This window comes from Mauremys mutica, chromosome 8, assembly GCF_020497125.1.
Source record: "Mauremys mutica isolate MM-2020 ecotype Southern chromosome 8, ASM2049712v1, whole genome shotgun sequence".
Classification (NCBI taxonomy): domain Eukaryota; kingdom Metazoa; phylum Chordata; order Testudines; family Geoemydidae; genus Mauremys; species Mauremys mutica.
The window spans coordinates 110,825,354-110,850,123 of NC_059079.1; the positions used below are offsets into that span (position 1 = coordinate 110,825,354).

Here is a 24,770-nt window from a genome sequence, read left to right on the forward strand (position 1 = left end):
GTGTAAAGCTCCTGTACTGGCCCCCCAGTGGATTACACTCTGGAGGGAAGAGTCCCTTGCATCCAGCCTCTGGAGAAGTCACAAGAACTGTAGGGATGCCCCCATTCTCTGTGCTTCCCCCCTGCACTGTTTCATGGAGCACACGTCCTGGTGTTGACACCCCCTTCCCAGATATCAGATATGCCTCGAGTCCAGCTGACAATGGGGACGTCGCCATCTCTTCACCTTCACTGAATTGCAGCAGCGCCATCTGGTGGAATTGTTTCTCCTAGCAGCCGCTCTGTGCTCTTCCCCAGGCCTGCTCCCCCTGAACTTCCTTATACAGAACCCCAGGAAGCGTTACAGACAAGGCCAGACGGAGCTGGCCTTGTGAGACAGCGTGGGACAGGCTAAACAGCTCTTCCGGCCAAGCAAACACAGAGCTGGAGCTGTGCTCAGAGTCAGGACACTACAAGAATTTATTCCTATCATTGATCTTAGTTACAGAGGCTGTGCAGAAAGAAAGCTTGCATTCCTCAGAGCCGAAGGAAGATCTTTGGATTTTCTGTTGCTCCCAGATTGGCTTGGATAGATTGAAAGAAGTAAATGTGAACTCACCCAATCTTTCCTGCTCTTTGTAGGCCCCAGAGTTATTGCTTTTTGGGAGCAGAAGGAACGAAGTAGAAGCTACTGACAATGTAAATAGGAAACAAACTAACATTTTCTCACAGTAGGTAAATTCAAAATTCTAACACACAGAAAAATAGCACAGGTTGTGTCCAAGACCACACACTGTCCCCACCCTCAGGCCAATGCCATCTCCTCTATATCATGCCTTTTCTAGTCTACACTGCAGGCTCTTTGGAGCTGGGGCCATCTCTTACTGGGCTGTAAAGCAGTACCCACTTCTCTACTGTATGGAGAATATTTGTCTTTCAATTAGCATCAGTATTTATTTGCCTGGGTCATTGTTTACCTCAAGAACAAGACTGCCTGTTTTATTATATACATTCTCAATGTCCATGCAAAATAGAACTGGGACATAAGGATTTCTAGCCCAGGGCTCCATCTAGCCCAGGCTCCTGCCAGAGAGTGCCCCTGCTATAAGCTTCAGAGGAAGGTGCAAAAAACCCCATAATGGACAATTTTGGAATAACCTGCCCCCCAGGAAGTTTCTTCCTAATTTTGGCAGTTGGCATGTGCCTTGAAGCAGGATTCATATTTCTCCTAACGGGATGTTCTCCTTATCCATATAAATGGTTAACTCCCCCTCTTTATGGGTGGGCATTTCAAACTTGTCTTTTCCCCAACATTCTAAATGGAGATAATGGTAGAAGTCAAAATCCTAGTGAGCCAGGCAGGAAGCAAAGATTTGCATATGTGATTTGATAGCTGCTGTTCATCAATTCCTTAACTGACTGAGGTGCTAATAAGGATGCAGGAGAGATGTCATCTGATTGGTTAACATAAGTGTTAACCTTATAGAGGCTTAGACATCACAGGACTTCTCAGCCAATCACAGGCCAGGATTTGGCATCTGTTTAGTCACCCACGGGCTTCTGCCACAAGATGATTTCACAATATCCTAATGGCACAAATGGGTGGGAGTCACCAGGCTGGAGGGACAGGGAGAGCTGTTGAAATCAAGCACTTTGGTATCTGTTTATTCTGTCACTAAAAAGAGACAATTAAATGCAAAACCTAGAGTAACAGTGAAGAGAAACATGGAGGTTCCTGCTAGAAGCAGGAGATAGAAAAAGGAGTCAAAGGTCAGGCTGTGACATACCCTGCTCTGCAATAGCTGGGCACAACATTGAGAGGCAGCCTAGAACCTGGCCCACACTGTGCCTTCCATGTGAAGGAGCCCGCCAGTTTCCTTAAAGACTGCTAGGTCCACCCGGGTCATGCTCAGCCACAGTCTTTCCAAAATGTAGCATCAAGAATCAAGACCTTTTAACCAGCCTTCCTGTAGCATTTGTTAGCATCTGAAGTGGCTGAAGGTGGCTGCAGTTTCCACAGGACAAGGCAGGTTCCCACTTTCCAGCCTCTGACTGTCACTGAGTGACCCACTTCCAAGAGAAAAAAAGACTGTTGCTGTGCAAGGCAGAGCCCTTCCAAGCAGTTCCCACTCAAGGCTGCTGCCTCTGCCCTCACAACTTCATGAGACGCGTGATTTGGTTGCGTCTCCTCCGGTCTCCAGCCCACAACTTGCTCTTGGTACGGAATTTCAGCAACTCTGCTTTGTAGTCCTGGTGGTGCATTGGACAGTAGTCCTGGGGTTCACATAGCTCCTGAGAAGGGAAGGGAAGACACGACACATTATCTAGCTAGAGCAAGGGAACCCTAGCCAGCCCATCTAGACAATTCCAATGGCAGGAGCTGGTTCTGCTGTGTTCTCAGTGGTATGGCATTGTTTCTGTGGTTTCACCTCACTGGTAACCAACACCTACTAGTGGGCAGCGGGGCACAGTCTAGTGGTCTAAGCACAGCAATGGAAGCCAGGAACTCAGTTCTAATCCCACTGCTAACACTGACTTTTCTGACTTGCTGTGGCCTTGAGGCAAGTCAGCCCCCATCTCAGAAGGTCTGAGACTCCTTATCCCCACCAGTTGGATGCCCTGCCATTACCATGTACTCAGGGAAGAACTCCTTGTAGCCTCCCTTCAGGACGTAGAGCTCAGGATAGTGCAGTGCAGGGTACTCATTCATGGCTCGATCTTCTGCCCTCAGATAGCGGCACCTTCAAACAGCAACATGTGGAGCTAAGTCAGACAGGCAGCAGCAGGAGTTATTTCAGCAAGGAGCACCCACCCCCTGCTAGCAGCTGCCTTTTCCCAAGCTCTGACCAGACAGGACCTGCACTCACATCTTGGGGCCCCGTTCTGAGGAGAATTCACAGTGGAACACAAGGACAATGCGTTTCTGTGGCGTGGATGGGAACAGAGGCTTCTTCAGCAAGAATTCAAAGACATCTTCCTGCCTGTGAAAGTTCAGAGCCCCCTGCAGTGCATAAAAGGGCGGGAGGGGAGGGAGAAAGATTGATTCTCAGCAACACATGGGGATATCGACAGACACCTGGTGCCCCTGCGCAGTTCCACCCTACTTCAGACTCCCCAGTTCCCTCACCTTTATGTGCCCCCCCAGATACTCATAGGGGTAGCGACAGTCGATGATGTAGAATGTCTCAATCAAGCTTTGGAATTGCCCAAAGAGAAGAGCAGCCACCTGTAAAGGATCCAATTTACACTTAAAGGATTCAACAATGAGGAGCAGCTCCCAGCTACACAACTTCCCCTTCTGAGACAGAAGGGCTCTTCTTGTCAGGCCAGCAAGAGGCACAGGCTGTGTGCAGCAGGGATCACTCAGCCAAAATACGAGAGAACGTTCAAGTGATGCTTGTGGCTGGAAAAGGGCGTGGCTAGTTATGCTCTAGTGCTAACAAGCTTTGAAGGCTGGATTAGGGAGTCTTTCTCCACATTAATGCAGTCAAGACTTGAACCAGGGTTCATAAGCAGCAGCTTCAACAGGCAGGTCAAACAGCCCTCACCAAGCAGCTCTCAGGAGGAACACACAAGGATGTTGGAGGGGAGGGAGAGGCATAGCTAGGAGCACAGGCACGCTTGGGGTGGGGAAGGACACAGTTACAGACATGGCAGGAGGCCATTGCTCACAGTCTCCGGGGTGATGTATCTCAGATCCTGTTGCCTTCCTGTCACTGTCGGCAGCGCATACACCTAGAAAGACACTCTCAGTCCAGCTCAGAATCATAATAGCTGCAAGGCCCCTGCTCTTCTAGATGCTGAAACTCAGACTGGTTTCCACCCCCCAGGCCCTGTGGTGACTGTCCCTGTATCCTTCACCCCCCATCCACTCAACCCACCCACATTCTCCATCCTCTGATTAAATCCATAAATGTTTCTTTGAGCACAGGATTCCTGTGTTTGCTAAGAGATATTGCTCTCTGATCCTTGATTTACCTGCCACCTCCCTGGGGGCATCGGGATTTGATTCTGAATCAAAGATTGTTTAACATGTAGAAACCAAACCAGCTCCCTAGGAGTGTCTCTGGGGGTTACGGCCTAGGATTCTCATCCCGCTGCTGTGCAGCAAGGAAAATAACCAGCTCTGCACATCAGTATTAGGTGGCTCCTTCTCCCACGTCAAGGCATACCCCTTCTGAGAGCTGGAAGACTGCTCAGGGCACAGGGGGCTGGAGCAGACACAGACCTTAGAGAAGTCCCCAATGAGCTGTCGGAAGCCATAGTCCTGATCAAGAACTTTGACAATTTCCATGTCTGAGAGTGAGGCCGTCTTCTTCAGAGTTGTGCCCTGCAACCAACCAGGCAGCCATCAGCAATGCACAAGCCAACCAGTCCCTAACCAGCTACTCCACTGTGTGGCTCTGCCCATATGGGCTGGGCAACACCCGTCTTACAGTTTCCCCAAAGCAAAGGCTGGACTACCCCCTCCAAAGCCCCTGGCATAAGAACGGCCAGACTGGGTTAGACAGTGGCCAATGCCAGGTGCCCCAGAATGAACAGACAGGTAATCATCAACTGATCCATTCCCTATTGCCCATTCCCAGCTTCTGGCAAACAGAGGCCAGGGACACCATCCCTGCCCATCCTGGCTAATAGCCATTGATGGACCTGTCCTCCATGAACTTATCTAGTTATTTTTTGAAGTCTGTTATAGTCTTGGCCTTCATAACATCCTCTGGCATATCCCCCCTTAGTCATCTCTTTTCCAAGGTGAAAAGTCCCAGTCTTATTAATTTCTCCTCATATGGAAGCTGTTCCATACCCCCAATCATTTTTGTTGCCCTTTTCTGAACCTTTTCCAATTTCAATATATCTTTTTGAGATGGACAGACCACATCTGCACGTAATATTCAAGATGTGGACGTACCATGGATTTATATAGAGGCAGTATGATATTTTCTGTCTTATTATCTATCCCTTTCTTAATGATTCCCAGGTCTGGCTCCCTTACCTGCTCCAGCTCCTCATAGACACGGCTACGTCTCAGTTTCCCCTTGACTGGAGTTTCATTGTCCTGGCATCTCACTATTCGCTTCAGCACTGGTCTGTCCAACTTCTCTGGCATGGACGGTGAGCGGTACAGGCGACTTCTGTTGATAGAGACCTGCTTGGAGACAGACAAGAGGGAAAGGAAAGGCAAGTCACAAGGGGGTGCCATCTCCCCAGCTCAACATTCTTGGAGCAATACTCCCTGCCCGGAAGCCTGGGTTGCAGAGGCCCATCCCTATAAAGCCCCTTTGGAGCTGGAAACAGAGCAGCTCCTCCTAGAATATCAATAAGTGGATAGTGAGCAATGCCAGCCCAAGCAGCACCCCCAAGTCCAAGAATGATTTTTGCCCTGCAGGATACAAGCTTTGCCCAGACACCTGGGCAGGTCTGATTTAATGATGTATTAGTAGGTAAGCTCACTCACTTCACTGACATTGATGTCCTGTGTGAGGAGGGGTCCAGAGAGCAGGATAGCCATGCTGGAGGACAGGTTCCCAGCCACTCGTTTCTGGGGGGCAGAGAAACAGCATTAACCACAAGCACAACTCACCTGAAATCACTGTCAGGCATCCAGTGACCAAGAGTAACCTGTAGCTGTGTGCTGCTGTGCCCAGTGATGGAGGGAGGACACACAGCTAGAGATCTGCTAGCGTCCAGGAGGGCTGCTCTCCACATCCCAGATAGCTCCCCTCCTCCAGCTGTGGGAAGGGGAGAGTTGAGCTCTGCATCTTCTCCCAGTGGAGCTCAGGCTGCCAATACTTTGTCCAGCTAAACACTACCAAAGCTGCCCAGGTCCCAAGAAACATCCAGAATGCTCCCAAACACCTGCTGTCTCTTGGTAGCCTGTCAGTCCAGTCCAGGACAGACTCTGAAGTGTCTACTTCCCCAGCCTGTGAACTGCTCCATGAAGCACACAGTGGACTACATGCAGGGCAGATGATGACTATGCTTGGCTCCTCTCACCTCCTTGTCTTCTTGTTCATTGGGGAAGAGCTCTTCAAAGCTATCCAAATTCTTTGCCATTCTGCGTGGATGTGGTGCCACTGCAGCAATTGGGCTGCCCAAATCTTTCACTTCACACTCCTCCAAGCCCCCTGCATCCTGACACGGGAAGAGATGGAGTTAGAGTCCTGCAAAAGTGCCTTGTTCCCACCCAGGCAAGCTGCACTGCAGATCCCAGACCTGCTCTGCCATGCTGTCCAGTGCCACCCATTGACAGTAACTCCTGATGGTGGAGAACCAGACTCCATATGGTCAGTCTGTTAACTAATCCCAAAGAGTACTGCCTAGGGCTGTTGCAGAGCAGACTTCCCTGACTGCCCCCAGCATCAAACCAATTCACAAACCTGTGACCTCTCTGATTCCTGCTCTCCACAGAAAGCAGGGCTTCAGACAAGGCACAGACAGTGCCTCTCATCAGAAAAGGGAGATCTGACCCAGACTGCTCCCCTCCTCCACATCTCAGAGGAAGGCTCATCCCCATCCAGCCCTGTCTATCATTGGCATTATCCTCTCCACACTCACCGTATCAGGCCATTGGATACTGAGAAGCCTGAAGCATTAACTCACCAGCTGAGCTATCGCTCTCTTTCGAAACAGCAGGGACCTAGGCATTTGCCACCCTGGGCGCTTAAACCAGCCGCCCTCCTGAAACAAGAGAAAGGGCAAGGGGCCTTGAGCTGAGAGCTGGCCACATCCGCCACCTCCAGGGTCAAGAACCTAAGACAGTTTCAAACCTTCCCTGGCATTAAACAGGCACTGGATCTTGGTTAGGAGTAGATTCAGCACCACAGTTAGTGCGGAAAGAGGAAAGGCAATTTGGGGATCCTAGAGGATTACTCCCTTCCATAGTCAGTGCCTGGTAAGGATTCTGTGCTACAGAGCTGCACTACTGACATGTGCTCCCATCTGCCACTACTTCCAGCAAATGCCTGTGCAGCCCCCCGGCCCCATCCAGCAGGTACTCACGTTTTCCTTGTTCAGGGAGTTGTCTATCTCGTTGCCCTCTCGATGCATGGAGCCCGGGGAACTTGGTGTGCTGCAGAATACCTGGGGCTACAATGCACAGAAGGGATCGTTCACTGGGTCAATGGTAAACATGAGGCCTGCAGTCAGTGTCCCACTTCACCTAGCCTCCTTACACCAGCCCACAGCATTTCCTGGTCCTGCTCAGGTGCCCCAACTCCACCCGGTAACAAAATAACCTGTCTCCCAACGCAGAGGAGTCACTTACCAGGAAAGATTTTACATTCTGCCTCTGTGCCTCTCTGCAGGGAGAAAAACAGCCTGTTAGAGTGTCTTGGGACTTGCTCTGCTGTCCAGCCTGCACGTCCTCAGGGGGGACCCACCCACTTCAGTATGTCCCTGCAGAACTTATGGTGAATGACAATGCTCAGCACTAACACAGCACCCTGGTGATGCTCAGCGGGCAGGACAGGACAGTTATCCCATTTTATGGAAGGGACACTGAGTCTCAGAGAAACAGAATCTCGCCCTGGGCCACACGGTGAGTCACTGGCAGAGCTGGGATTAGAACTCAGGGATCCTGCCCCTCATTTTACAGCTCATCCCCCTATTTATGCTGAACAGGACATGGCTGGCCAGCTGCAAACTGTCTCTCTCATATTTCCAGAGTCTTGTGTAAAACTGAGTAAGAAATAATACCACACCCAATACAACTGGTGCTCCCATGGTGACCCTAAAAATCAAGTTTCCACATCACAAAAAACACTGCGTTGTCAGTAGGCTCAGAAAAGAGAGATTGAATTGTTCCCTTCAAAGGCCTCCAGACCCAACACCACCTATCCAGGCCCAGGCAGGACTGAAACCAGAAAACATATGTACTACATGTGGCCAGCTAAAGACGATGGGGGGAGCCGCTCTAGGCAAGAACCTGCAGGCTGTCTGTAATCAGCAGGAGGCTGTCTCATGAGAGGAACATGTTGATGAGTGTGTAGGAGAGAAAACAGCCATTTCTGACAGCAGCCTAGCCACATGCACCACCTGGTCTGGAAAGTCTCCTGCATGGGTGGGCAGGGCAGGGAAGCAATAAGCTCCCATCTAGGAAACTCTGAACAAACTTCAAAGATTGTTCTCTTGTGTATAGCAGTAGTGCCCAAAGGCCCTGCTTGGGCATCACTGCGCTGGCACTGCCCCAAAGAGCTGAGTCTAATCTGAAATAAGACTTGCCAAGGAGCGTGCCAGACAGAGGAGGGTGTGCATTGTTGGGGGGATGGGATCCGATCCAACCATGGCCATAGGGCTGGATGCTGCACAGTCATCCTGTTAATTTTACAAACTGCACTCAGCCCAGCCAGCCTTGCTGTCATTGGTCAGTGATCTTGTGCAGGATCTCAGCAGAAGTGGTTCTTGAGGAGGATTTGAGGAAGAAGAGACCAGTGGCCTGCTGTACTAATTTAGATGGAATATGGGCTGAAGGTGTTAACATAACCCAGTCACTGTCCAACATTAAACTCTATTAAACTAGGTCTGGGGTTTGGTATACAGGGACCACAGCCTGCTTAGTACTATGGCAGACACATCATTAAAAATCCTTTTTAATCTTTTATTAAAGATGCAGAAAAGAAGGAAAGCAGTTAGGGCATTTAACATGTAAAGTATTAAGTAAGGTTTTAATTTTAACATCCCTTGTTCCCTTTCCTGTTAGCTGTAGAGAGTTTTAGAAGAAAAAAACCCCTTGTGTGACAGTCTATTCAATGGTATCAAAGGTGAACTAGATAGTATTTAGTCCTGCCATGAATGCAGGGGACTAGACTAGATAACCTCTCAAGGTCCCTTCCAGTCCTATGATAATTACTGTCTTCTTTGGTAAGAGTGAAAAAGTTAGTTGAGATGAGCTGGAGCTGTTGTTGTTGCTACTTCTGTTAAAGTCCTAAACTGTCCCTTTGGGGAAAATAAAATAAAATAAGTTAGTTGAGATTAATGACAGCTGCAGCAACAGCTCCAGTTTAAATCCAATCTTGTTTCATCTCAGTTGGTGGTTGGGATTCAGCTGGAGCTGCTATGGGTGGCAATGTAGTCTGGCTCAGTCTGGTCAGGACATTGCTCAGGATTAGGGTAATAGAGGCTCAGAAACCCAGGAGATGGTGGGGGTAACAGCCATGATGGCAAAGCTTGCTTCCATTTGTTCTTCCATCTGTCCTTCTCTATTTTCTTCCCCAAATCTCTTTCTTTAAGGACCCATAAAGGAAACAGTGGGTAAAATAGCTGTTGTAATAACTGGCCCTACAACTTTACCCTAACTGTATGAAAGTTCTAAGATGTTACCTGTCATAACAGATGTTAATGAGAGTAGGTCAAATTGTTTTCAGTAAGGAATGTTTATTATTTATTCCACCAGTTAGGGCTAGTTTCTGACATACCAATTTTGATTACTTAATTTCTGGTTCCACAGGCATGATTTTAATATAGTCCTTGAGTTATAGCAAAGTTGCCTTTTTGTTTAGACTCATTCAGTTTTTCTGTATCCCTTTTGTATCTTGTCCCATCAACATTTGTTGTTATTGGCTATTGTCACATATTATGAACATTTTTATATTTACTACAGTTGAGCTCATAATTAAGAGTAAATTTGTAGGCCTAATTATTACAACAGGCCTTCAGATTTACTCAGAGATCTTTTTTATTTTACCTTGCTGCTCTTTTCACATGTGAGCACAGCAATGCAGATATACACCAGAAATGGTGCCTGCCTGACCGTGCTGGAGACTAGCCACAGAACAGGTACTGTATGGACAGCTGCAGCACAGAACTTCACTTCACCCCCTCACATGCCTCAATCATGTTTTGGAAGGATCCCATCAAAGCGAATTCAATTACTGTAGCCCATTTACTCCTTGGTCTCTCCATTGAGGCTGCTGACAAAGCAGTGTTCTTTTGTGATGTGAAAACCTCTCAACTAGGAACTGGGCTGACTCGGTTTAAAAAAAAACACACAATGCTCATTTCACATGAGAACTAGAGCCACGGAATAGAAACTACTTTTGGTTACTACTAACGGTAGCCAGATCTGAACAGCTGATTGGAGGTGAAGGAGTCCATATTATTACTGACCCTCTCTGTAAATTAATGGTGGTTATGATTAAATAGAGTTCAAAAGGAAAAGGATTGCAAAGACTCAGCAGCTGGAAAGGAAAGATTTGCATGACATGGCACATGGTGCACTCCTTCTAGAACCTAAATGTTAACACTCCTTGCTTAACTACACAGTATCTTCCAGCCAGGAGCCACTCACATTTTATAAAGATAAGAAGACTGTCTGGACAGGACAGGAAAGATCCCTGCTACTTTTGAGGGGGAATCTCTTCCTTAGCCCAAGCGTGGTATGTATTGCCATTTCAGAGCATATCATTCTTCATCTGATCTGGCTTATTAACAGGAACTACAGATACTGTAGTGATGAGTGCTCATAGAAGAGCCCTGATATACAGAACTTACAGTCCATCCTGAGGTCCTGATGAATCCACCCGACCTGCAACTGAAGAGAGATAAGCCAGCAAAACACAGTGGGCATGAGCATGGAGAATAAAGTAGGAGCAATTATGTGAAATGAAGAAAAGGCATCTAGAGTCCCCAGTGGCCAACATTCTATGACTATCCAAGATGGGAGATTAGACAGAAAAGGATAATGGTAGGCTGAATATCAGGAACACCTCCTAGTGAGGAGACCAAGGCTGTGGAATGGTCTCCAGGAAGTAACTGGAGACATTTTAAACTACAGTGGGAAAAAATCTAGAAGTTATACAGCAAGGCTCAGTATTGCACAGTCCCGAGGGATGGATGAGACAAACGTGAAGATGTTGAAATTCACAAAATGAGTAAAGCAGCGTTTGCTGTTGATTTAACTTGTTCAAGGAAGACTATATTTGTAACCTTCACTTTTAAGGCACAGTGAGATGGGGATGTGCTCCACTAATATTGCTGATGTGTTGCAACAACATCCCTAGATTTATGTAAACTGTAAAGACCAATTATCCCATGTGCCAATGCTTTCCATGCTTTGGCAACAGCACAGTTAGAGAACAGTTCAAGAGAGCATTCTAGAAGAATAGATACAACAGCCAATCTTTTCCCTATAAGGATGGCGGAGTCCTGTCCATCTGGCTAGGTTGTGAAGCCTCATCCTTCTGGAAGCTGGGCTCCTTTTGGACTGTCTCCTATTGAAGGGGTGTACAGCTGGAGTTGAGGATTCAGAGAGTCTTGGCACCATTATTAACAATTACAAGCACTGACTGTTGGAAATGGCCAGTCAGGTGAGTTGCAGCTACTGCCTATACTATGCAAAATGTGCTTGTTTTACTTGTCTTCATCTAACCACAACCCATCTATCTGTTTAAGACACACGTTGAATCTTTTCATAATCCCCGAATGAGAGAGTTCTCAGGAACTCTCTTATTACTTATTTAACAGCATATTGCAAAATGAGGTACTGGTCCTTGACTGGGACCCCTAGGTAGGCATTCCTGCAATACAAAATATACAATAAAATAGTAATAATGGGAAGGAGCTGAGCTGGCTGGCAGTACTAGTTGTAACCAAAATGTTCTTTTGGGTCTTGCCACCAGCATAATAGCAAGCAATAAAACTAGGGCTAAGGCTCAGAATTTTGTCCCAGCCAGTCAGCTCTTACCAGCCATGTCTGGGGAATGGGTGAAACTGAAGGCAGGCATCTCCTCACCACTGCTGAGATCCGACAGATCTAGACAGCACTTTGGCGTATCCCTACAACAACAAATCAAAATCAAAAGTATCAGGGGATGCGAAAAATTGTGACATTTTTGTAAATCAGCATGTGGACATCAAGGTATGAGACTGCACTGGATCCAACAGCAGAATCTCTGTCAGAACTCTCTTCTGCATCATGTACCTACTTAGAGCCGCTGGAACCATAAGAGGTACCTTCCCCAGCCCTATCCAAAGGGCTCAGAACCTGAACTTTGTGAAAGCAGCAAAGAATCCTGTGGCACCTTATAGACTAACATACGTTTTGCAGCATGAGCTTTCGTGGGTGAATACCCACTTCTTCGGATGCAAGTATTCACCCACGAAAGCTCATGCTGCAAAACGTCTGTTAGTCTATAAGGTGCCACAGGATTCTTTGCTGCTTCTACAGAACCAGACTAACACGGCTACCCCTCTGATACTGAACTTTGTGAGCCATTTCTGGAGGTTTTGAGGGTGCCTTTATAAAAAGATGCTGTTCACACCAAGAAACTTTTTTTTAAATGATTTGCCTCTCTCCCCCTCCCCCCCCCCCAAGAGTTCCTTGCAGAAGCCGGTGCTGGGACAGAGAGTCTTATAGTCCTCTTTGGTTCCTTTTGAGCAGGCCTCGCAGGCATCACAACCTTTAGACTAAAGTTGTTTTCAACACAGTGATGCAAACACTAAACAGCAAGAAAATCCTAAATTTAGGCCTGAATTTATCAACCCTGCCCCCACCCATCAAGAGCAAGCTGCTGACCCAATCCTTGTAGTAGGAGCCTAGTTGATGTGTTCATGCTGACCCAAGCTGAGCAAAGAGACTGGTCTCTTTCCCCCCCCCGCCCTTTTCCAATGCTACCTGCCCTGCTTGGGCCCCTCACCATGCCGTGGGGAGATCAGAAGCGCTCTTAGGTCTCTGCCTGCTGGGCAGCCTGAGCGGCAGGTGGATGAAACACCAAAGGATTTCAGCATAAGAACAAGCTAGGCTCGTACGTTGCCCCTGTTCTGCTACGGGGCGGGTGCGGGGCAGATTTCCTGTCCGCCAGGCTGGCTGCCGAGTCTCTGCCCCGGCACGTCACTCGTGCCTGGGGCTGTTCCGCATCCCAGCTGCCCGTCGGGAGATTCTCCCCGCGCCCGGGCGGAGGGTGGCCCAGGCGGCCGGACGGGATTTACCCAGCCACGGTGCTGAGGTTCCTGAAGCCCCGAGCGAGGTCGGTGACCGGGGTGCGGGGCCGGTCCGGGGTGAAGGGCAGGGAGACCTCGGTGTCCCGCAGCAAGTCCAGCACCATCCTGCAGCTGGCTCGGAAGCCGAGGCGCGAGCGGGGGCCGCCGGGGGCCCCGGGGGAGAGACTCCCGGCCATGGCGCCGCGGGACCGCCACCTAGAGCATCCCCAGGGCCGCGCCAGGCCCCGGCTCCGCAGACTTGAATGAAAATAGAACATGGGGAACTTAAACCTGCCGCTGGATCCCAGCCAATCACAGAGATTGTTGCCGACCGTAGCCAATCAGGGCGACCGGGGGACGGGACCAAACACAAGAGTCGCTCTCTGATTGGGTAATGTCCGCGTGATCGAGCGAAGTGAGAACCTATTGGGGGAGAGAATGGTGGGCGGGACGTTTGCTATTGCTATTGGACGGAAGTAAGGGGTTCCGGCCATATCTAGCGCTTATTGGCTCCGTGAAGCCAATCACTGCCCCCGGGAGCACGTGATTCGTGGGGGCGGGGTCTGTAACTATTAGTGACGGGGGGGGTGGTACCTATTCGACAGGCAACGCCCGGCCTGGTGACGTCTCTCTGTGCCCGCGCACGCCAGTGGCCATGCTGCCAGCGCCTCGCGCTCTGGGTGTCTGGGAACCACCCCCCCGGTACGGGGCGCGCGGGTGTCCCGGGGCTGTAACGCCCGGGCGGGCCTGGCCCTTGCCCGCTCGCTCCCTGCTCCCGTTCCCGCGTGGGGCGCAGCCTGGGGGCTCCCCCGTCCGCCGCTCACCAGGGCCGCGCCTCCGGCGGCCCTTGGCGGAGCAGAGACCCGGGCGGCCCCCGGGGCGGGGGTGCAGCGGGACGGGCCCTGCGCTAGGTCAGACTCGGGCTTTGTCCAGCACCCGACACGCCGCGGCCTGACGTTGCCGTTCCCGGCGCTGTCCCCGAGCGTGGCTGGATGCTCCGGCCGGCGGACGAGCTGCTGGGAGGCGCCCGCGGGGGCTCCTGGGTGCTGCTGCAACACTCGCAGAGCGAACCCGGCCGGAGCGCGGGGATAGACGCGGCCCCGCCACGCTCAGGCTTCGTTCAGCGTCAAGAGGTGCAGGAACGGGGCCTGCTTGACACCGTGTTTGCGTTACTCCCTAATGCCCGCTAGCCTGTGCCTCGCTGGGCTGGCCACCCTCCTTAGGCTCAGATCATCTAATTGGGAGGCGCTGTCACCCGGAGCCCTTTGGCTACCTTCAAAGGTAGTGACCGCTTCCCCTTGGTGCGGCATCCTTCTCTGAGCTCAGTGTTCAGCTGACTCAGCGTAGGTAAGAGAACTGTATCGCTGTGTGGGCACTGACTATTCAGAAGTCAGTGTTTTCTATGGGCCGAGGGGTAGGATGGGTCCCTGAGCTAGCTGCCTTGTAGGGAAGGGTTGTGAGCTCTCTCTAGGGTGGAGAATTCATTTTCTTCCATAACTGGCATACAGTTCTCTGTTTCATGACCCTCTTGTTCTTGGATGCGAAGAGCCTGCCTTTGGAAAAGCGTCTGTATGTGAGAAAGACAGGTGGGTGGAAACACACATGGTATGCAGAAGCTTTCTGTCTAGATTATACATAGTTAGCAGACATTTGCCTATAGTCCTAGAGAAAAAATGCATATAATTAATGGGGTAAGAATTCCAAAGAGAAAAGGGTGCTGGTGGTAAGAAATGTCTCTGTTTAGGATTATTTCTATGGCTTCAAGGGAGAACATGATGTTTAATGTAGTGAGAGCTTGGGAGGAAGGATGAGCAATTTGTGCTGGAAAACACCAAGGATGAGTTGGATGGAGGCTGACCTGCGCATAAGAACAGCCATAGTGGGTCAGACCAAAGGTCCATCTAGCCCAGTATCCTGTCTTCTGACAGTGGCCAATGCCAGGTGCCCCAGAGGGAATGAACAGATAATCATCAAGTGATCCATCCTGTCGCCCATTCCCAGCTTCTGGCAAACAGAGACTAGGGACACCATCCCTGTCCATCATGGCTAATAGCCATTGATAGACCTATCCTCCATGAAAGTGCCTAGTTCTTTTTTGAACTCTGTTGTAGTCTTGGGCTTCATAACATCTTCTGGCAAGAAGTTCCACAGGTAAACCATGCAATGTGTGGGGAAAAAAATACTTCCTTTTGTTTTTTTTAAATCTGCTACCTATTAATTTCATTTGGTGACCCCTAGTTCTTGTGTTATGACAGAGTAAATAACACTTCCTTATTTACTTTTGCCACACTAGTTATGATTTGATAGTCCTCTATCATATCCCCCCCCCCTTAGTCATCTCTTTTCCAAGATGAATAGTCCCAGTCTTATTAGTCTCTTGTCATACAGAAGCTGTTCCATCCCCCTAATCATTTTTGTTGCCCTTGTTGGAACCTTTCCCAACTTCCAATATATTTTTTTTGAGATGGGGTGATCACATCTGCATGCAGTATTCAAGATGTGGGTGTATCATGGATTCATATAGAAGCAATATGATATTTTCTGTCTTACCATCTATCGCTTTCTTAATGATTCTCAACATTCTGTTTGCTTTTTTGACTGCCACTGCACATTGAGTAGATGTTTTCAGAGAACTAACCACTATGACTCCAAGATTTCTTTCTTGAGTGGTAACAGCCAATTTATACCCCAGCATTTTATAGATATAGTTGGGATTATGTTTTCCAATGTGTATTACTTTGTGTTTATCAACATTGAATTTCATCTGCCATTTTGTTGCCCAGTCACCCAGTTTTGTGAGTTCCCTTTGTAACTCTTCACCACTATTTAACATCTCTCTGTTCTGAAAACTGACCATTTATTCCTATCCTTTGTTTCCTATCTTTTAACCAGGTTTCAGAGGGGTAGCTGTGTTAGTCTGTATCAGTAAAAATAACTAGGAGTCCTTGTGGCACCTTAGAGACTAACAAATTTATTTGGGCATATTCTTTCATGGGATAGAACCCACTTCATCAGATGCATGGAGTGGAAAATACAGTAAGCAGGTATATATATTACAGCACATGAAAAGATGGGAGTTGCCTTACCAAGTGGGGGATCAGTGCTAACAAGGCCAATTCAATCAGGGTGGATGTGGCCCATTCCCAGCAGTTGACAAGAAGGTATGAGTATCAACAGAGAGAAAATTATTTTTTTCCCTTTGTTGATATTCACCTCTTCTTGTCAACTATTGGGTTATAGTCCACAAAAACTTATGCCCAAATAAATGTGTTAGTCTCCAAGGTGCCACAAAGACTTGTTGTTGTTTTATCTTTTAACCAATTACTGATCCATGAGAGGACCTTCCCTCTTATCCCATGAGAGTTTACTTTGCTTCAGAGCCTTTGGTGAGGGACCTTGACAGAGACTTTCTGAAAATCTAAGTAAACTATATCCACTGGGTCCCCCTTGTCCACATGTCGTTGACCCCTCTCAAAGAATTATTGTAGGTTCATGAGGCATGATTTCCCTTTACGGACACCATGTTGACTCTTCCCCAACAAATTATGTTAATCTATGTGTCTGACAATTTTGTTCTTTACTATAGTTTCAACCAGTTTGCCCGGTACAGAAGTCAGGCTTATCGGCCTCTAATTGCTGGGATCTCCTCTGTAGCCCTTTTTAAAAACTGGCATCATATTAGCTATTCTCAAGTCATTTGGTACAAAAGCTGATTTAAGTGATAGGTTACAGACTACAGTTAGTAGTTCTGCAATTTCACATTTGAGTTTCTTCAGGTGAAGAAACTTGGGTGAATACCATCTTGGGTGATACCATTTGGTCCTGGTGACTTATTACCATTTAGTTTATCAATTTGTTCCAAAACCTTTTCTAATGATACCTCAATCTGGGACAGTTCCTCAGATTTGTCACCTAAAAAGAATGGCTCAGGTTTGGGAATCTCCCTCTCAGCCTCAGCCATGCGGACCGATGCAAATAATTCATTTAGTTTCTCCGCAGTGGCCTTATCGTCCTTGAGTGCTCCTATAGCCTCCCAATCGTCCAGTTGGCCCACTGGGTGTTTAGCAGGCTTCCTGCTTTTCATGTACTTAAAACATTTTTTGCTATTACTTTTTGAGTCTTTGGCTAGCTGTTCTTCAAATTCTTTTTGGGCTTTCCTAATTCTGTTTTTACACCTCATTTGCCAGAGTTTATGCCCCTTTCTATTTTCCTCACTAGGATTTAATGTCCACTTTTTAAGGAATTCCTTTTTGCCTCTCACTGCTTCTTTTACTTTGTTGTTTAGCTACAGTGGCACTTTTTTGGTTCTTACTATGTTTTTTTAATTTTGGATACACATTTAAGTTGAGCCTCTATTATGTTGTCTTTAAAAAGTTTCCATGCAGCTTGCAGGGATTTAACTTTTTGTGCTGTACCTTTTAATTTCTGTTTACCTAATCTCCTCATTTTTGTGTACTCCCCCTTTCTGAAATTAAATGCTACAGTGTTGGACTGCTGTGGTGTTTTCCCGCCACAGGGATGTTAAATTTCATTATATTATGCTCACTATTACCAAGCGGTCCAGCTATATTCACCTCTTGGACCAGATCTTGTGCTCCACTTAGGACTAAATCAAGAATTGCCTCTCCTCTTGTGGTTTCCAGGACTAGCTGCTCCAAGAAGCAGCCATTTAAGGTGTCTAGAAACTCTCTGCATCCTGTCCTGAGGTGACATGTACCCAGTCAATGTGGGGATAGTTGAAATCCCCCATTATTATTGTTTTTTATTGTAATAGCCTCTCTAATCTCCCTGAGTATTTCACAGTCACTATCACCATCTTGGTCAGGTGGTCGGTAATATATCCCTACTGCTATTCTTATTAATAGAGCATGGAATTACTATCCATAGAATCTCTAAGGTACAGTTTGGTTCATTTAAGATTTTTACTTCATTTGATTCTACGCTTTCTTTCATATATAGTGTCACTCCCCCACCAGCATGACCTGGTTCACTGACTCAGATACAGCCCTTCTCCCAGTCTCCTTGCCCAGAATTCCCATTGTTGCTCTCAGGAAAGTGGCACTACATATCCCAGTCGAGATGTTGCTGTTGCAAAGTGGAACTCTTGGGTTTAATCTCCCTGTAGCCTTGTAGACACTCAAAAGTCCTGAGGGAGTATGTAAAGCTATGGTAAGATGTGGGGCTATAGATTTAGTTTTGTCACATTGCTTAGTTGTCATATACTTTTACTCTGACAGTTGAGATCTCATACTATTTACTAAGCACGGACACTTTTTGACCCTGTATAAAGCATACAGTCCCCCACACTAAGAAGCTTAGTCTAAAAAATAAACAGAAAATAAGATGGGAAGACGGTGTTACATTCAAGTATTTTGCTGAGTCACCATTTTCTGTTTTGTAGACGAGGCTGAAGGGATCCCTGCTGATGGCAATGGGTATTTGGGGATGGGATGAGACCCCTTGACTTGTTCTTATGTCCTTGGCCTGATAGGAAGAGGTGTATAAATCAGCCACTGATACTTGCTACATTATAGAAATCTGCCAGTTAATGAAGATTTAGCTTAATTGTCAGTTGGCTATTTGACTCTTTTAAAGATATATACATCTGCGTTTGAGTTTTGTAGATATACAATTGTATCTATTTGACTGTTTTCCTTCCCCCTCCTTTGTAAACTCTGGGGCAAGGACTCTCTCTCTGTGTCTGTATAACATGAAGCACAATGGGGCTCTGATTCTGAGTGGGGGACTAAGAGTCACTGCACTACACATAATAATCTGAGAATATGACTAGCTGCATTGATCATGTATCCTGGGCTTCCGTCAACAGACCCCAGAGCTGGCCTGGAGTAATCCTGTTGCCCTCTCAGGAGAGGGCTGACGGGTCTCAGTGCTTCAGTTCTGAGTTTCAAAGGAATAAACTGTACCTTTATGATAAGCTGCATTGCCCAGTTTAGTTCTGCTTCCCAGGACCACTGCTGGCTAGTCGGATGCAGTGGTCACACCTGGCTGTGACACAAGCAAGTTTATTGTGCAATGAACTTCCTTTTCCTTGGGACAGGCCCTTGTCATCAAAGTCATTCTCCCCTGGAGTTAATATGGTCAGCGTGGGAATTGGCACAAGGCCAGGCCTAGCAAGAGGAGCCAGCTCAGGATTGAGGTGTGTTGGATGCCTGCTGACCATGTGGCTTGTCCAGGGCTGACTTTTGAGTCTCTAGTACTATTTCTCTTCACCAGATCTGACACTGAGACAGATGAGACCATCCTGCAGAGGAGACAGAAGCAGATAGACTATGGAAAGAATACTGTTGGCTACCAGCACTTCCTACAACAGGTCCCCAAGTGAGGTGGCCCCTGCCTTTCACCTCCACTTCCTATATAAGCCTGCTGATTCAGACTGTGACCACAGGCTCCCCACCAAGGGAAGTGATACCTGAAACTGACATAAAGTGACTTCCTTCCCTTTGATCCTGCCTAAAGGCAACTTCCTTTCCCTGCCCCCTTCCAAAAGTCCCAGAAACTTGGCATATTCAGGAGCCTTTGGAGCATATTTCCTACATCCTACTGAGGCCCTATTAGTACCATGCTCCTGCTGGGTTAGGGTGGTCTTGATGCTGGGATGAGGAATGTTTAATAGAAGCACCTGGTCACTGATAAATGTCATGCTTCATTCCCAGGGCCGCTCGGCAGCCAGGGATTCACCCCCGAACTCCAAATAAGTACAAGATATATAGCCGCCGCTCCTGGGACATGCAAGTCAAGCTGTGGAGACGGGCATTGCATGCCTGGGACCCACCAACCCAGCAGCTTCTCCTGTGTGAACAAAGACTTCCAAGGAAAGTGCCTGCCAGTTGCTCTGGGCACCTCTAGAGTCTTGCAGGACAGAAATTCTTGTAGGGGGAGGAAGGGGCAGAAGCCTAGCAACATGAAACATGGAGGATCCACCCAAATCAATGGGTATCCTTCCCAGCGCTTCCTAGAATCCCTCTGGATATAGTGGCCATTACACTGAGCTGCCCTAGGCAGCAAATAGCTAGAGTGAACGGTATGTTAACATGCCTTGGGGGGCCTGTGAAGCTTGGCACTCTATGGCACTGAGAAGTAGGTATCAGGAGCCTTATACCATAGAAGGGAGAGATTGATGCAAGCAAAACCTACCAGGTGCTCAAATGTCCCAGTGGTGAGCACAGTATACATTTCCCAGTGCTCTGGAAAATGCGTCTCTGTGTTGTATGTGGTGTGTGCTTGCTTTGCCATCACCCTCAGCTGCATGGTGGGCATTGGGGAGAAAAGCACAGGGGGCTGGGACCCCAACTGCTGGGTTTGATGAGAGAGCAAGGACTGTCTCTTCCACCAGTGCTCACTGGAGAGGAGTCCTGACTGCCCCTCCCAGCCTGGACACAAGGAGTTGAAGGGCCTGATGATCTCCCCTAAGTTTGAAGCATGGAGTGGAGTGACAGTGCTGCTCCATGTGATGACCAGTGCTGATCCTGTCCATTGACTGGGTCAGTGTGATTTAAATTGCTGTTTGTTTGCAAGTCAGGAGCTGGTGAGTCTCTCAGGAATGATGGAGACAAACTCTTTGTGCGGCTTCTCAGAAGACTGGCCTGGTGCCCTGAGGCCTCTTGAAAATCTGCCAGGAGACACACTGGGCAGACAGGTATTTGGGCTTTGACTGGGCTTGCTTCCTGCTGGTGACAGGGACTTAGGGCAGCAGTAGGGAATGCTAGTTAATGGTTCGTTGTGGCACAGGGTGATCATCAGCTTGTCAGGAGGGGGTATTGTCCATGAGGTGCAGTCTGGAAGTCTTGTGCCTTCCTCTGGACACTCTCTGATGCTGGAAAGTATTGTTGGGGAAGGGGAGAATAGGAGGGAAAGGATCCTCAGGGCTCAGCATCCTCTCCAGAGGGACACTCCCATGCTTTGGATTGCGGGCATGTGCTTCTCACATCAGGTTTTTTTCCTTCCTATTCATTTGTCTGTATCCTGTTTTCACAGTTTGCTGGCCTGTCATCTCCTGGCTGCTCCTCTCCTTGGCTGCCCCAGGTCCACTCCAACTTGCTGCCCTTCCTAGGAAACGCACACACCTGCCCATACTGCTCTTGGATGGGGCTATGAGGAGAGTCCAGAGCATTTTCTGCCTCTGAAATGACAGCATTTGGGGAGTGAGAAGAGCTCAGGCATCAAGTTACATACAAGCCCGTCTGCAAGGCTCTCCTGAGCCCATGGAGGACATGAGATTATCCTGAAGCTTGCCCCTGGGACTGAAAGGGGACTTGGTGTTAGTGTTGAGGCTTGGAGCTGAGCATCAGACCACTTACAGCAGCTATCTCTGTTTGTGCATTGTGTATCTCCTCCCATAGCCCAACTTCCAATGGTATAGAGAGAGTTTCTGTCACCTGAGTACCTGTAATGCCAGCATGCATAGGACTAATTCTTTCTGCTTCCCTTCAGGAATCTGTTTGGTCTCTTGTATTCCAGGGAGATCTATATAGAAGGGGTTGGAAAAATGGAAACAGGTTAATAAAATTTACCAAAAGACTCTAACAGCTGCTGGCAGGGTTCTTTTTCTGTCCCTAAGCCTCTGGGGCTCTGCTCACCAAGGCAGGTTCAGGGAGGCTTTGGCAATTCACGAGGACTCAGAGAATGGGGAGTTGTGACCCTTCTCCCAGTGTGGGCACTCCACAAGCTAAGTAAAGATGTCCCTCTGTGCATGGATCTGTAGGAGCAGCCAGACCAGCGAGGAGGGGAAATTTTGGGCAGCAGATTATCAGGCCCAGCCCAGAGGAGAAGTGATGGGGGAGAGGAGACCGCACAAGGAAACCATGAGTCTTAAGGGAGGAAGTTTACCTCGCCAAAGGGTTAATGTTGCCGTAGGGGTTGTTGCTGCCTTTCTTGCCATTGGTTGGAGGTGAAGATGATTAAATACTTACCATGAACAGGTCCTTGGAGATCTGCACCATCCAACCCCTCCACAATTGAATATGATGAGCTAGACAGGAGCCTCTGGCCAGGCTATGCTCTAGTTACCATCTAGCACTTTCCTTCAGCATTGGGAAAGGGCTCCGAGGCTTGGAAATCCTCCAGGGCAGGTGGAATCTGGGCAAAGAGGGTGTGGCCTGTGCAGCTCTGGGCTAGAGGGAAAACTCCACTCCCTTCTTGGGTCCTGCTGTAAGGTCACTGCCCTGCCAGTGACCCCACCAGGGGAACGGGGGGGTGGTTCCCGCATCCTGCCCTGACAACACAGCCCGTGGGGGCTGAGTGCTGGCTCCCTCCCACCCCAAGCTGGATGGGGCAGCCGAGACCCCACCTCCCCCCTGCGGGGGGTTAGAGGGGAATGTTGGCCCCCGGGGGAAGGGGCTGGTTTTGTGTGGGGTTATGGGGGTGGGGACTTGGGGGGCAAGGCTGGGGGAGGGGTGACGCTGGTGGGGGAAGGCACGAGGGGGTCGGCGGGGGGGGGACGCTCGGATGCCCCCCCAGACTACATTTCCCGTCGTCCTTTGCTGCATGGCACAGTCCGAAGGGGGAGGCGCCGGGTGCGCGGGGAGCCCTGAGGTGGGGCCGCGCCGGGCCCCGGTTGGTGTCTCCGGCTCGGGCGCGGGGCGGGCCCGGCGCTGAGCCGCCCGGCGCGGTGGGTCCCGGGCTGGACCCCTCGGTCTGTGGCGCGGGGCCGCCTGTCCGGTCCCATAGCCGGGAACCACCGGGGCGGCGGGGCGCCCTGGCCTCAGTGACCCCCGGCCTCCTCCGGGCCCCCAGCTGCGCCCCCCGGCTGCCAGCCCCCCGCCTCCTCCGGGCCCCCAGCTGCGCCCCCCCCCCGGCTGACAGCCCCCCGCCTCCTCCGGGCCCCCAGCTGCGCCCCCCCCCCGGCTGCCAGCCCCCCGCCTCCTCCGGGCCCCCAGCTGCGCCCCCCCCCGGCTGCCAGCCCCCCGCCTCCTCCGGGCCCCCAGCTGCGCCCCCCGCCTCCTCCGGGCCCCCAGCTGCGCCCCCCCCCGGCTGCCAGCCCCCCGCCTCCTCCGGGCCCCCAGCTGCCCCCCCCGACTGACAGCCCCCCGCCTCCTCCGGGCCCCCAGCTGCGCCCCCCCCCCCGGCTGACAGCCCCCTGCTCCCCTGCCCCAGCTGCGCCCCCTCCTGGCTGACAGCCCCCCGCCTCCTCTGGGCCCCCAGCTGCCCCCCCTGGCTGATAGCTCCCTGCCCCCCCGCCCCAGCTGGGCCCCCCCCAACTGGCAGCCCCCTGTCCCCCCCCCCACCGCCTCAGCTAGCAGCCTCCTGCCACTTTCAGATACAAGTATCAGAGCCCACCCTGGGGCAGCAGGGGAAGACTGGGCTGATGTCCCCTAGTGCTGCTCTGGGGTCGGAGGCGGGGAAGGGGGCCTGAGGCTGGCACCTTCTGTGCTGGTCTGGTATTGCCATTGTGGCAGAATGACTGGAGCTGGATGGGCGCTGACATGGGGTGACCTTGCTCTGCTTCAGTGTCTGTGTTTGATTTTCTCAGCCCCTGCAGGGAGACCTCTCCTCATCACTAGGGTGCCTGGCACTGTAGCCTGTGAGCCTTTGTCCCTCTTTCTGCTCATATGACCTGTGGGATCAGCTGGCACTTGACATGTTCGGAGTGGCCCAGGGGTGAGCACATTGTTTCTCTGGGTTGAGGTTTGACTGGTCCCAGCAGTGTCGTGGATGCGGGGGTGGGGGGGTGAGTTGACTTGAAAGGGTTTAGTCTGAGAATGGGAGATGTCCACTGCCTGGATGGCTGATGCAGGTGGCAAAGGGATCAGAGCCATTGGGCTACTTTTACTAGGGAGCAGCAAAAAGGCCCATAGGGTTAGGTTGGCTGTTTGGTTTTGCTTTCTGCTTTGGAGAGTTCTCTGCTCGCGGCCTTGGTGTGTGCTTCCTGCTGTAGCTTGCACTAGGTTAGGCAGATCAATTCCCTCTTGCTACTGCATGTTGTGTGTGGGAAAGAAGGTAGGTGCTGTTGGCTTCCTCCTCTGAGACACTAAGTGTTCACAGAGAGACACCTTAAACCCGAGTCAGCCTGCTCTGTGGTGGTGGTCACTGGCCGAAGCTGCAAGGAGCGCTGCATCTGGCTTCTGGTAGTAACTGAGGTGCTGCTGCCTGTTGGTGGCTTTGCCCCATGTGGATCCTGGAGTTTGCACCCTGATGAGATTAAATTGTATAAATCAGTGGTTCTCAACCAGGGGTCCAAGGGCCCCTGCAGAGCTGTGAGCAGGTTTCAGGGTGTCCACCAAGCATGGCTGGAATCAGACTTTCTAGGGCCCAGGGCAGAAAGCCAAAGCCCCCCTGAGCCCCACCACCATGGGCTGAAGCCTGAGCAACTTAGCTCTGTGGTACCCCTGTGGCATGGGGCCCCAGGCAGTCGCCCTCCTTGCTACCCCCTAATGGTAGCCCTGACTTTGCAGAAAACAGTTGTTGTGGCACAGGTGGGCTGTGGAGTTTTTATAGCCTGTTCGGGGGGGCTTCAGGAAGAAAAAGGCTAAGAACCCCTGGTATAACTAATGCGTTGCACTCTTTAATGACAGCTGCCAGAGGAGCTTAATGTGCTTTACTAATGTTAGTGGATTAAGTTTCCCTTAGGCATGTTTGGGGCTGTCTGAGGCACAAAGAGCTGACATGACTTGCCCAAGATAATACAGGGAGCCTGTGTCAGAACTGGGACTAGACCTCAGGAGCCCTATGCTGTAGCTGCAGCCACAGCACTGTGCAACCTGGCCATTAGTTATTTTCATTACTGAAAGGGCAGAATATTTATTGGGTCACAATAAGATTGCTGATTCCACCTGCTGCCCTATGCTTGGGGTAGGGAGCTTGTTTACCAAAGTTGCTGGAGATGATACTCCAACTGTTAAGGAGGGAGAATGGTTCAGT

General features: G+C 49.9%; 3 protein-coding genes and 1 long non-coding RNA gene across 6 annotated transcripts in view; 3 read left to right on the forward strand and 1 right to left on the reverse strand.

Moving 5' to 3' along the window:
- The window catches only part of LOC123375471, a 73,251-nt gene extending 68,162 nt beyond the window's left edge, over nucleotides 1-5,089 (forward strand). Inside the window, exon 5 of the long non-coding RNA XR_006581465.1 lies at nucleotides 4,957-5,089. This is a non-coding gene — a long non-coding RNA (uncharacterized LOC123375471). The remainder of the gene's footprint in view (nucleotides 1-4,956) is intronic.
- Nucleotides 95-13,175, reverse strand: CDC25C (cell division cycle 25C). Of its 2 annotated transcripts, none has more exons than XM_045026353.1 (15): nucleotides 12,903-13,175; nucleotides 11,659-11,750; nucleotides 10,467-10,500; nucleotides 7,243-7,276; nucleotides 6,978-7,064; nucleotides 6,579-6,656; nucleotides 5,973-6,110; nucleotides 5,434-5,517; nucleotides 4,972-5,124; nucleotides 4,207-4,308; nucleotides 3,651-3,713; nucleotides 3,106-3,204; nucleotides 2,846-2,979; nucleotides 2,608-2,719; nucleotides 95-2,270 (listed from the first exon to the last, which is right to left on the reverse strand). In XM_045026353.1, exons 1-15 carry the CDS (start codon nucleotides 13,169-13,171, stop codon nucleotides 2,130-2,132), a joined length of 1,620 nt encoding a protein of 539 aa, XP_044882288.1. In that variant the 5' UTR covers nucleotides 13,172-13,175; the 3' UTR covers nucleotides 95-2,129. The 2 variants fall into 2 exon arrangements, with proteins under 2 accessions (XP_044882288.1, XP_044882287.1); XM_045026352.1 differs by having other exon boundaries at nucleotides 10,467-10,506.
- A 288-nt stretch (nucleotides 13,176-13,463) lies between these two features.
- LOC123375470 (oocyte-specific histone RNA stem-loop-binding protein 2-like) lies at nucleotides 13,464-21,435 on the forward strand. The gene is made up of 7 exons (XM_045026365.1): nucleotides 13,464-13,595; nucleotides 14,440-14,479; nucleotides 18,952-19,050; nucleotides 19,128-19,232; nucleotides 19,568-19,726; nucleotides 20,430-20,550; nucleotides 20,889-21,435. Exons 3-7 carry the CDS (start codon nucleotides 18,989-18,991, stop codon nucleotides 21,006-21,008), a joined length of 567 nt encoding a protein of 188 aa, XP_044882300.1. The 5' UTR covers nucleotides 13,464-13,595; nucleotides 14,440-14,479; nucleotides 18,952-18,988; the 3' UTR covers nucleotides 21,009-21,435.
- Nucleotides 21,436-23,182: 1,747 nt separating this feature from the next.
- The window catches only part of FAM53C (family with sequence similarity 53 member C), a 35,185-nt gene continuing 33,597 nt past the window's right edge, over nucleotides 23,183-24,770 (forward strand). For both annotated transcript variants that reach the window (XM_045026361.1, XM_045026362.1), the window contains exon 1: nucleotides 23,183-23,510. The gene's annotated coding sequence lies outside the window, so the exon portion shown is untranslated. The remainder of the gene's footprint in view (nucleotides 23,511-24,770) is intronic.